A 15,266-nucleotide genomic window follows, 5' to 3' on the forward strand; every position below is an offset into this window, starting at 1 on the left:
AAGCACAAGAATTATACAGTCACTGAAACAGCTTGATCGGTGTTGAAGCATCGCAATGTTCCAAAGAAGTTTTAGGCAAAGGCAATCTTTATAGTTGTTTATCTTCTGAATCACTCACCCACACAAGTCATTGAGAAGATGAATCTAGAGGAAGCTTGGTTTGGATGAAAGCCCAAAATCGGTCATCTGAAGGTTTTTGCTTCTATATAATATGTTTGGAATTCAGAAGCCAAGTGCCCCAAACTAAATTCCATGACTCAAAAATCGATGTTCACATGATATAGCAATAAACATAAGGCTTACTGGTTGATTGATGTTAACACTACTTGTCTCATATCCAACTGTGATGTGATACTTCCATTTTCAGTATGCCAAAAGCTTGTTGGACAAATTTCAGATGCAAGATTGCAACCCCATCACTACACCTATTAAGAAAGGGTTGAAGCTTTCAGCTAAATCGGATTCACTAGTGGAGATTGAGCCAAAGTTCAGGCAACTAGTGGGCAGCCTTATCTCATTGCCACTAGACCTGACACCAGCTATGTTGTCTATTATATTTCTTGCTTCATGACAGCCCCAAAGGTTGAACATTGTGTTGCCGCAAAATGTATGTTGCAATATGTGAACAACACTTGATTTTCGCATTTTGTGTCAAAAGTCAAGATTCTCAGTTCATTGGTTATAGAAACTCAAATTGGGGAGGTTATATAGATGATCAAAAGTTTACTTATACCAGTTTTCAGTTTGGGCACAAGTGCACTCACATGGACCAACAAGAAGCAGTAGGTAGCATCAATCTCATCTGCTTAACCCGAATACAAAGGAACAATTAAGGCAGCTTGTGCAGCAGTTTGACTTTGTTGGGTGCTTGTCGACTTGCAAATGCTTCATGCGGGCCCTAATCTCCTGTTCTGTAATAATGATAAGAGTTTTGAAGTGAGCCAAGAATTCAGTCTTACATCAACAAGCAAAGCATGTAGATCTTCATTGTCAATACATCTGCCAGCTTGTTGAAGATGGAACTGTGATGTTGCCATATGTACGCACTGAGGACAACACTGCAGACATCCTCCCCAACTCTCTCAATCTGGAAAAGTTTATCATGTTTAGGGGCAACTTGGTGTAGTTCATAGAATGACCACTAAGGGAGGGTATTAGAATATTTTTAATATCTTACATGCTCGCTATATTTAGCACATTCTTCTAGAACCTTACTTAATGGTCATTTAGGCTTTCTTAGTTTGCATATTCAGTTTTTTATTTACATGTTGTCTTTATTTAGACGTCTTTGCTCTTTTGTTCACACTATAACTAGTGTTTGTAAACTCTATTTAAGAGTTCATTGTTAATAAAATCATGAAGCCAATAGGCTTATTCCTGGGAGGATCGTGGTCGGAATGTTATGATTTCCAGACATTGTCGGATGCCAGGAACAAGGAAACATTGTTGAAAAATGTGAAACGGGGTAAACCATAATCACTTCTCAAATTTTCGTTGTTTGTTTCTTCCAGTCATTTTCTCTACAATTTTGAAACCAATAATTCCCATTTTTCGCTTGTAAATCTCCATAACATTTGACAGGATTCGCAATATGATATATTTGCTCTGTTGATGATTTTCTATAAACATTAATATAAAATGCTTCCAGTATTTGCAATTTCACTTCTGTTGGCTTGCTGAGAATTCAGCCATTTTCAAGATAATACTGTGGACTTGTAGAGAATACATGGACAGTCATTAAAGGTCTGTCATTTGAAACCAACCTTGCAAAATATGGTCTATTTGGTCCAGGAGATTGGCTTCCCTTCGAGTTTTATTTCAGATCGAAGGATGTAGATGGCGTTTATGGGAGAGCTTGTAATAGATATTTTGGCTCCATTGGTCTGCACACTTCTGCAATGCTACCGAAACTCAAATTGGAAAATGAAGGTAAATCAGTGGTGAATTAGTTTGCAAGGAAAGGTCCTAATCTACTTGTTTTATCTCTGTCCAACCGTGATATATATATATATATATATATATATATATAGAGAGAGAGAGAGAGAGAGAGAGAGAGTATTATAAGTATGTACTAAGTGTAGATAGAGTTCATTCAGTTAAAAGAATTGTGTTCCTTTGGATGTATAAGACATAATACAATTGGCCCACAAATTTTGTAAACTACGAACCAGCGAAGGCTGTGAAGTTTGAAATCATAGTTTTCTTTAGTATTGCCGTGTAATATCACTTTTATTTCCAATAGAGTAACTGAAGCCAAAAATTTACTTGTTAAGATGTCCTCATCTGCTTTGTTTTGTCTCTCACCATGTCATGCTTGGTGTAATGCTTGTGCAGTAAGTGCAGGTAGGTTTACTTTTGTTTGATACCAACATCTCCAAATCTCTATTTGGAGTTAAGAAGGTTTCCAAAGTTTAAACTTTTTATTTCTCATAGTTAATTTGTCAACTGATAAACTTGCACATATACAATTACAATACGATTTTAACTGTTTATTTTGTTCTTACAGATCAGCTCGTAAAAGTTAATTTGTTAAAGACATCTATCAATTTCAATTAAACATTGCATAAAAATAATACTAAATAAAATGAATAAGTAGACAAAATTCGCTCCATGAACCTGCTGTGGCACACTGATTGGGACTCAGGACGCGCACTTCAATAATATTACATTATAGGTCTTAAAGTGTTTTCTTTAATTTTTAAAAGTAATCTGACAAATGAGGATTATGGCTTCACTCTAGGGCTGGTATATGATATTTGTGAAAAATTAATAAAATTAAATTGTATAATCTTCAATATGATATTGTGCCAATTTTGTCAAATAAGATTTCTTATAATTGTCTCAATATTAAAATATATTCGCATAAGATTAACACTCCTCTCAAATGCGGATAGGAACAATTTCTATTGCCATATATTGGACGTACAATTAGCTTAATTAAATATTTAAAGGTGACAAATTTAAGAGTAACAAGTAGCATGACTCTTAACCTTCCCATTATATCCCCTTGCCAACTGGCTGTGCTTTTGTCGTTTCTTGATGTGTTTTTATATTTCTACATTTAACTTGTTTAATTTTTATGGCAAGATGACCTGTAAAAAGTCCATAAAGTTTCCTGTGATTCTCACTGGGTTTACCTGGAAGTTGATTGGCAATATTTGGGATTTTAAGATTACTTCTGGCTGTTCGTAAGATTCAAGTAGAATGATATTTTGCTCTATAATTTGTAATACCCAACAGTTGGAGATGCCCAATGCAACATCAAGCTTAGATCACTGTTCGGAAAGCTCCCATTTTTAGCAAAGCAATTTATAAAGATTTCAAGTCATCAGATGGTCATGTAATCTGACACCACATGATGCAGGTATTAGATATCCCCTTTACTGCTAAAGAGGAATGCTTCATGGCTGGTGCGAAAAAAAATACTTGCAATTCCTAATTCCCCGTTAAACTATTCATCATTAAATCATTCATTGCTAAGCTTAAAATTTAATACATTCAAACCATTATAGCTTGTATAGAATTGCAACATAAAAAATTGCCTTCTTGTGTTTCTTACAATCTGGTTATCACCGTGCCATTTTAATGACTTGGTCAACAGTTTTATAGATCTTCTTTAAAAAAAATCTAAGTTCTAGGTAAGGCTGAACATTGCCATAGAGACAATTATACAACTCATCAACTTACTCCTTCAAATCTGTTTTATTATTTACTACCCTTCTTAGAGAATTTCCAAAAAGCATAAGAGATCCACGTATAAAGGCTTGGGATCAGTTTATTTGAAAAATCTGAAATTAGTTTTATTTAGTTAATCCTTAAGCTAAGATAATTAGGTATCAAATGAGAAATGTTTAATAGATGTAATTTGAAATTAAGGATTTAGTTATTTAATGAAGATAGATATGTATAGATTAATTTTAATGAGTGTGGATCTCTAAATTATTTTCATTAAATTAAGTAAAAATTGAGGTTACGAGTATTGCATTAAGATGGAATTATATTATTGAAGTTTTTGGGGTATCTCTTTATAAATTGTCAATTGATATGATGGATGTGGTTTATTTATGCTATAATATTAGCTTAAGTAGAAATTGCTTAGTAGGCATTTGACAATTGTTCTTTAGTATCTTTGATTAGTTTTAGTTAGTTATTGAAAGATACAAGGAAAACAACAATGTTTTTCAAAATATACATATTTACTAAATTAGCATTTCATTTGCCCGCCAACAATAAATTGACAATTCTTAATATGGTTCTACATGAAAAAATACAAGTTATGTTTTTATATTTAAAATTTGTTTACTTAATTTTTTTATCTCAATTATTCTTATTATAAATAGGCAAGAGCCTACACAAGCTTCTTATTAGAGAGGTCTTGGGTTAGAATAATAATTAATCTTGAGATAAGTCAACTTCTCTAATATATTATATACACAATGTGATTATTTAACAAGAATATTTTTTAAATAATATTTAAATAAATATATATTAATATTCAAGTTAAGAAATTCAGACAACGAAATCATATAAAATTAAATATAACAGAGACAACAAATTTCCAACAGAATGAAGGGTGGGTAGGACCTCCTTTATGTAATAGATATGATGTCTGATTAATAGTTAAATGATTATTTTCAAATAGTAACTTTGTAGCATTGCAATTCAATATTTTCTATATTATCAATATTCAATACAATAGATACTTTAATTTTTATTTTTTTTGCATTATTAAATTTTTCAATAATATAATTTTCTATCATCAATCTTCAAAATTGTGAGATTTGAATTTTTTTTTATCAAATTCATTTATCTCATAAGTTCACAAGAAGACAAAATAAGAGATGAAAAAGGTAATTTCATAGTCTACAATACTAGGGCCTACACATGAGAGATAGCAATGAGTGATAAAGTGCACCATTCATTGCATGAAAGATGGATTCTCGTGAACCATACTAATAAAATATAGGTCAACGATTTTGAATCAAATGACATAATAATATGTATAATTTGTATATTTTTATTAATATGATCTATATTTTTTTTGTGTACATTTTTCATCACATGTTAACATAGTTAGATTATAAAAAGACCTAAAAATGAAACTAATTAAATAATTTTATTTGAGAGATTCCTGACAAAATGTCTATGTTTTCTTATTGATTTGTAATACATAATATTTTAGTTTTCCCCAACTTATTCCCCCACTTCACACAACCATTGTTTTTCCACACTTCAAGATCAACTTTTTATTGTTCCCTTCTTACAAAAGTTCTGTAAAGATGAAATATGGTGATTTAATTATTTTTAAAATGTTAATTTTTGAATGTTCTTAATATATTTCAGTGAGAAAAAAAGTGAGCATTTATTTTCTTAAAAATAAATAGGATGTATTTATGATTTTTTATATGTGAAAGATTCAAATCTAAATAAGTAACATGATTAAAAAAATATATATTGTATTTAAGATTTTTTTTTCATTTTGATTGAAATTTATGAAGACTTAAAGATATGATGATTGAAGTGTGTCTATACATACATACATACATACATGTATTTATGTACATATAGATTCATACATAAACACACATTTAGATATACATATGCATATACTCATATGTATCTTATTATTATTTTTTGCCCAATTAATAATAAGTAGTAGTTTATATATTTTAATAATCTTTAAATAAATTATATTTCTAAAAAAATTCTAAGATTGTTTACATCCCTCACTTTTAAAGTCTAAGAATGTGAGTTTGAGTTGGAGTTTAGAAACTAGTAAACTTTACATACTCATTGTACTAAATTGTATGACTCTAAATAAATCATTCCCAAATTGATACTTATTGTTCTAAAGAAATAGTTTAACTATCATAGTTAAGCCAAATAATATTTTTATAGGAACAATTATTATTATTTATTCTAAATCTATAATGAATAAGTGAATACATTCTTAATTGTCAAGGTTTGTGACTCAAACATGAGAAATAAATCTTGGACAAAAACCATAGTTGCACCATGACCTAAAGAGTTATGAGGGAGGGAGAGATGTTCAAAGAATGAGAACAAGAATACAGAGAAAGAGATAGACATGGGACGTTATATATGAGTGGACTGAGACCAATAAATAGTGGGATGGAAGTGAAGGGATAAGTGTCAGTATGACAGGGGAAAATGGGGGGAGAGTGTAGAGAGATGGATCAAAATAAAATATCAAAGTTTCGTATAGTCATGAAGGGAGGCCCAAAGAGGAAGAAGTGGGTGGGAAATAAATAGGAAGTGGAGAGAGTAGAGGGAGGAGATGACGAGATCAAAAATGGGATATATAGATAGTGGCTATATGGATCAAGATAGATCTTGAGAGATAGATAGATACATAGATACATAGATAGATGAGAAATAGAGGAAATGAGATATGTATAGAGAGGGGTGAAGGGTAAATAGAGGGGTAGGATAAGAGTGATGCAAAGGGAGAAGAAAGGGTATATAAGAGGTGATAGATGGATAGTAGATAGATAGATAGATAAATAGATAGAGAAACAAAGGAATTAGGATATGCATACAAAGGAGAAAAAATTAAATAGGAGTGAGATAAAATAGAGATAGGGGAAGAAAGGAGTGTCTATGTACATTTAAGAAAGATATAAATAAGGAGGTAGGAAAGTAGGCATGAAGAGTTTATGAATAACTATTCAAGGACATCATTAAAAGTATACAATACTATTGGCTTAATCTTTGCACCCTTCAAAGGTGCAAGTGCTAGTTATTCTACTTTTAACAATTTCATGCTTGTTTACTTTCTCTATTGTAATTTGGAGCTTCTAATAAGAGTAAACTCCTAAGATGGGAATCCTAATCAAAACTGGTTTTGGTAGTGAGAGATCTACCCTACTTGGTTCAAGTGTAATCACATGGGTTTCACTCAATGATTTAACTATTAAAGATTCAAATTAAGAATATATGCATAGGACTGCCAGAAGAACAGAACTATTTGTTTTGGATATGGCGGCCTGTATTAAGGAGCTGCTCTGATGCTTCTGGTGTTCTTGTGGATGGTTGAGTCCTTGGTCTGGTTTCTGGTTTTTGGCTGGTTGTTTTTGCTGGGTTTTGGCTCTGTAGGTTTTGCACGTTCACAGAATAGTTTCATTGTGGGTTTCTTTCTGAATATTTCTCTGTAACTTTTTGTAATGAGGTTTTGGGTCCCCTCAAAATCTGGTTTTGCTATTAATCCAAAACAGAACTATTTGTTTTGGATAAAATTTTCAGATTCTGACTGAGATTTCTTTACCTAGCCCCCAATCTTCCTAAGTGTTAAGCAATAGAGTCTCATTAAAAGTTGGAGCAATAGAATTATTTTTACTAGCTGCCATTTTTACTCCAAGCTTTCAAGTAGCAGGACATGGGTCTTTGCCTTCAAAATCTCAATACAGGAAGTCATCTGGGGATCATTAAGCTGGTTGATTCATCTTGTGTAGTTGGGAATTGGCTTTCAATGGTATGTTGTCATCTTCTGACAGGGTGAATAGGGCAATTGCTTTTAGCATGAGTGGTCATACCCCAACTGGGCTATTGATAATCACAATATTGGACATATCATTAACATACAGTTCGACGATACTATCCTCTATGCTGGGTGTTTAGCATTTCATTCTATACTGGGCTTTGAAGTGCTTATTGCTGGGTCTGACTTTATCTTGGCCGGGTGATTATGTTCTTCTGTATGTGTGGGAATATTCCCAATTATATTCACTTAGAGTGTGGATCATAACATATGAATTGGGAATTGCTGTTATAAATTTCAAGACTCATTCAATGGTTAAATTCTACAAGGTATTGAGGTCATGCATTGTTATTGTTTGATTCTGTTATTTTACACAGTATGACAACATACAGTTCTATTCATTCAGACCTTGGAGTGGTATAAACTGTTTGATATTATGCTCATCAAATCTGTACATGTTCATTTTAGTTTCACAAGCATTTATGACATTGTGGTTCGAAAAAATACCAGAAACTTTTGTAAGATATTAAATTCTATAACTCTTCAAATATGATGCATGCAAACTGTTTGATTTCATGTCAATCTACTAAACTATTAAGGAAAGGACTAAAAGATTTGTTGTAGAAACAGCTCAGGCTTTTATAGGGACTAGCACTACCTTTACTTGAAGAAGCAAAATCTTTTTCTAATAGAAAACTTGATTAAAAAGAGCCTCCCTTTCAAATAAAGGTGGGGAATACAAGTTGCAAAGGCAATTGTTACCTTTGAGAAATTCATTTGATAAGAAGGAATTTCCAATAAGATGACAATCCAAGAGCCACAACCCAATTTTACAATTTTACTAAAAATCATGCAAATAGGCGTTAAAAAAAGTTAGGACGCACAGAAATGCTTTAAAGCCATTAATCACATCATGAAAATTATAAACAAAAAATAGTTACAAAATAAAATCAGGGGCCTAAATCTCAACATACAGATGTAGATTACCAGAAAACTGCACAAGGAACATGCTTGTAATCTGGCTTAGTAGGCTGTCCACCAAAAACAGTTTTCTGCCGGCATTATCCATTACAGCAGGTTAGTCATTAGTATACATAGAGAACAGCAATGGCAGGATAAAACATGTCAGCCACAATACAAGAATGAAAAGAATGAAACAATGTTATCGAACAGGATAACATCAGGTTACGCATTTGTAAACTTACAGCAAAACAAGTGCCCTCCATTAATGCCACAGGTGTAAGATTGATTCGATTTGTTACATCACCAACTGCCCATATGGTAGGCACTGTGCTTTGAGAGAACTCGTTAACCTGAATATTGAATAAAAAATGAGAAATGAAAACAGAAAATTACTCTCGCTGCCTTGAACAAGGTCAAAATATAAATCCACCAAAAAATGTAAGTCCTCAGAGATGTCATGAGCTGGAAATGTAAAAACAATGAGTGAAAACCTTCACAGCTCCTATTTTATCAACTTCAACTCCCACTGCTCCTAGATTGAGCCTCTTTGTGTTTGGCAGTCTACCTGCAGCAGTAAAATACAGTAAAATGCTCATTTAGTGTGTCATCCCTAAATTATTTGACAGTGTCACTTCAACAATGACATTTGGAGTAGACTATTCAACAATAGATATTACAATATTATGAAAGAATTGTAGAAATGGCACAAGTTTGAGAACTTAATGGAATCAATAATATTTTACCACATATAATAATTTAGTTTTCAACATAGAAATTAAATAAGACTCAAAAATTGATTATTTAAACAAACTTTGATTACATGCAGTACTCTTTGGTCATTGCCTAGTCTCCTTTCCGATGTTGTGGGTTTGGCTTACATTCTGGCCATTATGGCGACTCGTGAGAGTCTCACCCATCCTCTTCCTAGTGTTGCTGGATACTAGTGGTTGTCGGTGTGCAAAGAGGAGATTTGGGCCTCAGCGGGGTGTGCGGTTACGGAGGTGTTGCTTGTTTGGTTAGAGATGGCCTTTTCAATGTTTACCTCAGTGGTTCATTCTAACACCACTGCTAGGTTTATGGGGATCCATATTATTTTCTGTATTAGTCGTCATCTCGGAGATATCTTCGTGGTGGTATGTTACATCCCGTCGGCTTCCTCTCTGTATTTTGTGCATGATGTTGTGCACAATCTTGAGGATGGTGACCCTTTTATAGATTTACACGACTGTAACTCCAAGTTTTCTACCTTGGGTGACATCATTATTTTGGGTGACTTTAATGCATAGAATAGGGATATACAGGTTCCTCTACACAATAGTGACTCTGACCTGATTTGCACTCACAAGACTGAGCCCAAAAATTTGGGTCTCTAGCACCTCTTTAACGATTGTCATGACCCTCTTTCATGCTACAACTGACACCTTCTTCAGTTCTGTAAATCCTCTGGCTTGGTGATCTTGAATGGTCCTTATTACTACCTTGGTTCTGAGCTTTTTACTTGTTGGCCTCACTCTCGAGGAGTGAGTGTTGTGGATTATGTGTTAGCTGGCACCTCGTTCATCTCCTCCACTAGCCATTTCACCATCACCCGCCTCTAGCTGGTCTATCACGCCCTCCTTGGCATCTCTATCCACTTTCCCCCCAGTCCCTAGTCCCCCCTCATCAACCCTTGTCAATGATTGCTAGCCCCCAGTACATTTTTCCAGTATCTTGAGAGCAATCAGGCACTCTTTATCCTCCATCTTAGATATCTCCACCCCATAGATAGTTTTGCAAATACTAGCCAACTTTCTTCTATGTTTGAGTTATTAGCTACTAGGATTTGGGAGTCGGCTCTCCTTTCCATACCCCACCACATCACTCCTTCCCCTCTTAGCCTAATGCATAAGAAGAACCTCCCTGTGAACTAATGGTTTGACAATGACTACAAGCCTTTCCACCGCTCTCCGCATTTGGCTTTCGCTGGTCACTCTCACTCTTATTCCCATTAGTAGCTTTCGTATCACCGCTTTCTTCACCATAAGAAGCAGCTATACATTGCTTCCCAATGCAAATTCCTTTGTGATGTGCTTGTTTATTGGCCAAAGTTGTTCTAGCGCACCCTGTTCAACTCGACCTTAATTCTCTCAACTCACAAGCCTCCACTCTCTACAACATTCCCAACCAACCCTCCATTCACCCCACCCCCCCCCTCTAACACTTATCTACTCCCTCCAGTATTTATGTTGTCGTCAGATCATTGAGATGTAGCAGAGCGACTAATGAGGAAGGATTCCAGGCAATGCTACTCAAGTTTCGTATTCCGGTTCTGAGCCTCTACCTTCCTATGCTCTTAAATAGGGTACTGTGCACCAATTTTCCGGACTCTTGGTCAAGACACATGATTTATCTAATTCATAAATCCAGGTTGGTTTCGGAACTCAATAACTATAGGACCATCATGATCGAGCATAACTTTGGGAAACTCTACGCCACTGTGCTTATTGTCATTCTTCCCGTTGTACTTGACAGTGGACATTGTACGGCGAGAGAATAGGCAGATTTTTCGAACAAACTTTCAAACCATGGACCATATCTTGACGTTGCGAACTATAATTGAGGAGGCTCGTCACCGTTCAGCAAAAGTATAATGACATGTTGTAGACTTTTGTAAGGCATTTAATTTTGTTCCCCAGGGGGCACTTTTCCAGAGACTTGGAGACATTGGGGTTTCAGAGACTTTATTGATGATGATCATGAGGCTCTACGAGACTATTATGAGCAGATTTAGGGCTCCCGAGGGCCTTTTGGACCCGATCCAAAGCACCATTGGGGTGAAACAAAGCCTCCTTCTCTCCCCCACTTTGTTTGGCATCTATATTCATGAGCTTGAGGCTTACCTTGAGGATTCCTCGCTCCCCCATGACGACTACTACTTACAACAAGTCATGATCTCTATTCTCCTCTTGTCAATGATGTGATTCTACTAGCATCTTCCACTAAGGGGCTTCAAGGACTTCTTGATAGGCTGGCCTCTTTTTGCGATTAGCGTCACCTCGTTGTGAACCTGAGCAAAACTCGAGTTATGGCCTTCAACAATCTGAAGACTTCAAACCTCCATTTTCATTTACACAACCAAGAGAAAGATATTGTTTCTCCGTACACTTACCTCTAGGAGAAGTTCCCTGGCCCCCGTTTCAGCTTGAGCCTCGTTGTTCGTCCTAGGATTAACAAAGGGTTGGGCTCCCTTGACGTGTTAGAGCGACGGTGCTTCAAACACCATTTTCATGACACTTCCTCCAAATTGTCCCTCCTAGACTTTTTGATCAGACCCACAATTTTATATGGTTTAGTGGCTTGAGCCCCTCCCTCCTGGAATGCCACTGCTCCTTTGTAAAGCATGTTCGGATGCTTTTCCTCAAGCTTACCATCAAATGTCACCATTCCACTCCCTGTAGTGTTATTTAGGCCGAGTTTGAAGCTAAACCCTTCAAACTTGCGGTCATATTCTACCTAGATTAGTTTCTTCACTGTCTTCGTGGCTCTGCAAATTCGACTAGCGGCCAACACATATCCATACCTAGCTTACTGCTCTTTGATCACCGTTGTTGATTCTAATCCATTCACTACGGCCCGCTACTGGTATGCTAAGCCCACTACTCTAATGGGTTCGATCAAGAATGAGATTGATCGTCTTTGTCCCTATCTATATTTTCTCAATGCTCCCGCTCACCTCCTCCCCTCTTGTTAGGAGCTAAACGAGCATGTGAGACTCGATATTTACAAACAGTCCATTACAACAACTTGGATCATTCCTTTGGGAGAGCTGCATCCACGGATGGCCTTTTATGCCCAACACTTCTTAGATGTCTGTGATGGGATTATTTCCCGTCCTGCATATTTGTCTCTTGGTTCCTTCAGAGTTGGAGCCCATTGGCTTAGATAACAGAATGACATCACATCTACAGAGAGGACCATATTTGTCGTTTATATACCTTAACAGGAAAGAAGAATGGAGATTGACTTCATATTTTGTTAGCCCATCTACTATGAGATGAAAGGGAGGTTCTACAATCTTTTCCGAGATTGGAGGTCCTTATTGGCTTTTTCCAATTACATTAACCAACATTGTCTAGCGCTCTATCTTTGAGAGGCCACTCAGCTTCAAGACCATACTTAACAGTTGCTTTTTCCTCAACACCAAGCTTTGGATCAATGTATCACCGACTTCTACACACCCATGCCCCCACGTCAGGGGCAAGAAGCATTAATTCTGCAATCCTACCCCTAGCCACATCATATCAACGAGATCCTGTTTTAGACTCACCAAACAACAACACTCCTCATCCAATAGTATTGAGTGACATTCTGGAACCCTTAGTCACCCTATTCCTTATCCTTTGGTGATGGACTTCTTTCCTTTGTTTCTTTGTAGCTTTGTTCTTTCATCACCATCATTTGGTGCCCCTGCTATGAGTGGTTTTCATTGTTTGTAAACATTCAGTCCCTTAGACCCAATTCCTAGATTAATATTTGCTTGAATATTATAATCTTCATGTATGCTCTCATGTGAAGCTTGTTCTACTTTTGAACACTTTTCCCAATGTGATGCACGCTCTTGTAGGCAATGTGCGATAAAACACTTTCTTTTGTCCTTTAGTCACTTAAGTGACAGTAACTTTTTAAAATAAAGTGACACATTAAATGAACTTTAATAATCACTTAGTTAAAACCCACATAGTCATCAGGCATTAAAATAACTGATCAAACGACCTCGGATAAGCTCAGAAACAGAATTGCAAGGAAGGAGGCAGCCTTGGTAGAACAGATCATCTGTGACGAAAATTTTTGCAGATCCGTGATCAGAAACAGAATTGCAAGGACTGAATTCAAAATTGAGCTCTTTCCCGGACGAGGATGATTTCAAGACTCACTTGCAGATATTTATCACCAATCTCCATGGCTGAATTAGGGATCTTTTCTTCTTCCTTTTATCTGTGACTGACAGATCTACCAAAGATGGAGCCTCGTCATCTGTTTCAAGATCAATTCCTTGACCAGAACCAGTAACAAATACAAAATTTTCCATTCTTAAATTGTCTAAATCATTAACAAGAAGAATTCTCAACAATCTGTATGGACAAATGTTCCTTCCCGATGATCAATGGAAAATGAAAGGAGAAAATTAAATTGTAAGCATTTATTGCTGAAACCCCGTATAAATTAATCCATCGGATTTGCCCTTTTCCAGAAAAGCCAAAAGATTTGTATTGATAACTTCATAAGGCAATTGCACAATCCAAGAGGTCCAAAGACTCAATTGCCTCCATTAGGATGATGTCCTTGTCTACAAAAAAATACAATATTGCCCATATATTTCCAAACTATATCACTGGGGATCTGCTCTATTTCTTGCATGTTCTGCTAGAATGATTTGAAGAAGCTCCAATCAAATGTGCTCCTCATAGTGCCATAAACTATAAGCTCTCTACAATTTTCTACTTGTTTTTGGGCCCTTGCTTTAGTGTCCATTCTCCTTTGTCATTTCAAGCTTATTTGGGGTCCTACCACATCCCACATTTTTTTCAGATAGTCAAATTAGGACATGATTTGGCATCACAAACCATTCCATTCTGTGCACCTTTCAAGGGTCCAATTTGTATAAGTACATGTTGCCAAATAGGTCCACAGTGCCTATTTGAGTCACCAATAAGTTTTATGGTGCCTATTAAAGTCACCTATAAGGTTTGCGGTACCTACTGATGTAGTCCTAGAAACATTAGTCGAAATTTAAGCCCATGGTATCATCGGCTTTTCCATTTGCAAATCTGGTCTTGATTTTTACATGGGAGCATTGAAAGCTTGCCTAAATGCAAAAATAGCTTGAGAACTCTATATAAAGGAATCATCTCTAATTCATTTGAGCATCTTCATAACCCCAAAGTTTCATTCAGGCACTCTATTCCTTGATTGAAGAGAAAAATCTGCAGCATCAAGCTACAATTGTCTTCAAGTATGTTTTCATGTTAGATTTTGTTATGATTTAAACTTCACATTGCTAGCAACTGAATTTGCAAACTAATGGTTCAGATTTACCAATATAGCAGCTGCTGCGAGACAAAAAAGATCCTTCTCTAAAACTAAAATAGCAATGTCCCTAAAATGCCTATAAATAAAGGACAGCATTTTGAGAGGTCAAACTGTTCTATACAATATCTTGCAGATTCTTTTGTTATCAATAATTTTTCAGTATTTGTTTTCAGCATAACAATTTTACCACAAAAAAAAAAGGAATAGTACACACCCAACCATTATGGTCAAATAACGTTTGTGAAAACTGTACATAACGGAGCTGACATTTACCATTTGGGAAGTATCCATGGTTGTCAAACACGTTATAGATTCACATCCCATTATGATCAGAAAGGGGGGGAATTACATTAACAGCTAAATCATACCCCACCTTGCTAATTGATATCATATCCAAAGAAATTAAAAGTTAGATCCAAATTCAAAGAAACTTACCAATAGCAAATAACACAACATCTGCTGTCAATTCCTCCCCATGATCCGTGAAAACTTTAATCCCCTCTTTGGTCTTTTCCAGCTGGAAAATAAACATAATGATTACAACAATGTTATTTCAATATAAATCAGGAATCCAAAGGTAATCAGGAGGTTTCTGTGAAATACTTTTGATAAACTTGTACTGGGATGCAGCTTGACACCCCTATTTTCTAAGTTCTTTGCAACAACAGCTCGCATCTCATCATCAAAACCTCTGCAGTGTGCATTAAAGTTAGAACATTAGTCATCATAGATTTTC

The 15,266-nt window shown here is 35.6% G+C and overlaps 1 protein-coding gene across 2 annotated transcripts in view; it reads right to left on the reverse strand.

Moving 5' to 3' along the window:
• Nucleotides 1-15,266, reverse strand: part of LOC149561875 (glutathione-disulfide reductase) — a 200,890-nt gene that overhangs the window by 71,602 nt on the left and 114,022 nt on the right. For both annotated transcript variants that reach the window (XM_089825405.1, XM_089825404.1), the window contains exons 9-13: nucleotides 15,134-15,221; nucleotides 14,966-15,047; nucleotides 8,953-9,026; nucleotides 8,704-8,811; nucleotides 8,486-8,550 (exon numbers count right to left, since the gene is read on the reverse strand). In XM_089825405.1, the coding sequence (XP_089681531.1) occupies nucleotides 8,486-8,550; nucleotides 8,704-8,811; nucleotides 8,953-9,026; nucleotides 14,966-15,047; nucleotides 15,134-15,221 (417 nt within the window). The remainder of the gene's footprint in view (nucleotides 1-8,485; nucleotides 8,551-8,703; nucleotides 8,812-8,952; nucleotides 9,027-14,965; nucleotides 15,048-15,133; nucleotides 15,222-15,266) is intronic.

This window comes from Cupressus sempervirens, chromosome 4 (genome assembly GCF_028749045.1).
Source record: "Cupressus sempervirens isolate cs-2001-9-10 chromosome 4, ASM2874904v1, whole genome shotgun sequence".
NCBI classification, from domain to species: Eukaryota; Viridiplantae; Streptophyta; class Pinopsida; order Cupressales; family Cupressaceae; genus Cupressus; species Cupressus sempervirens.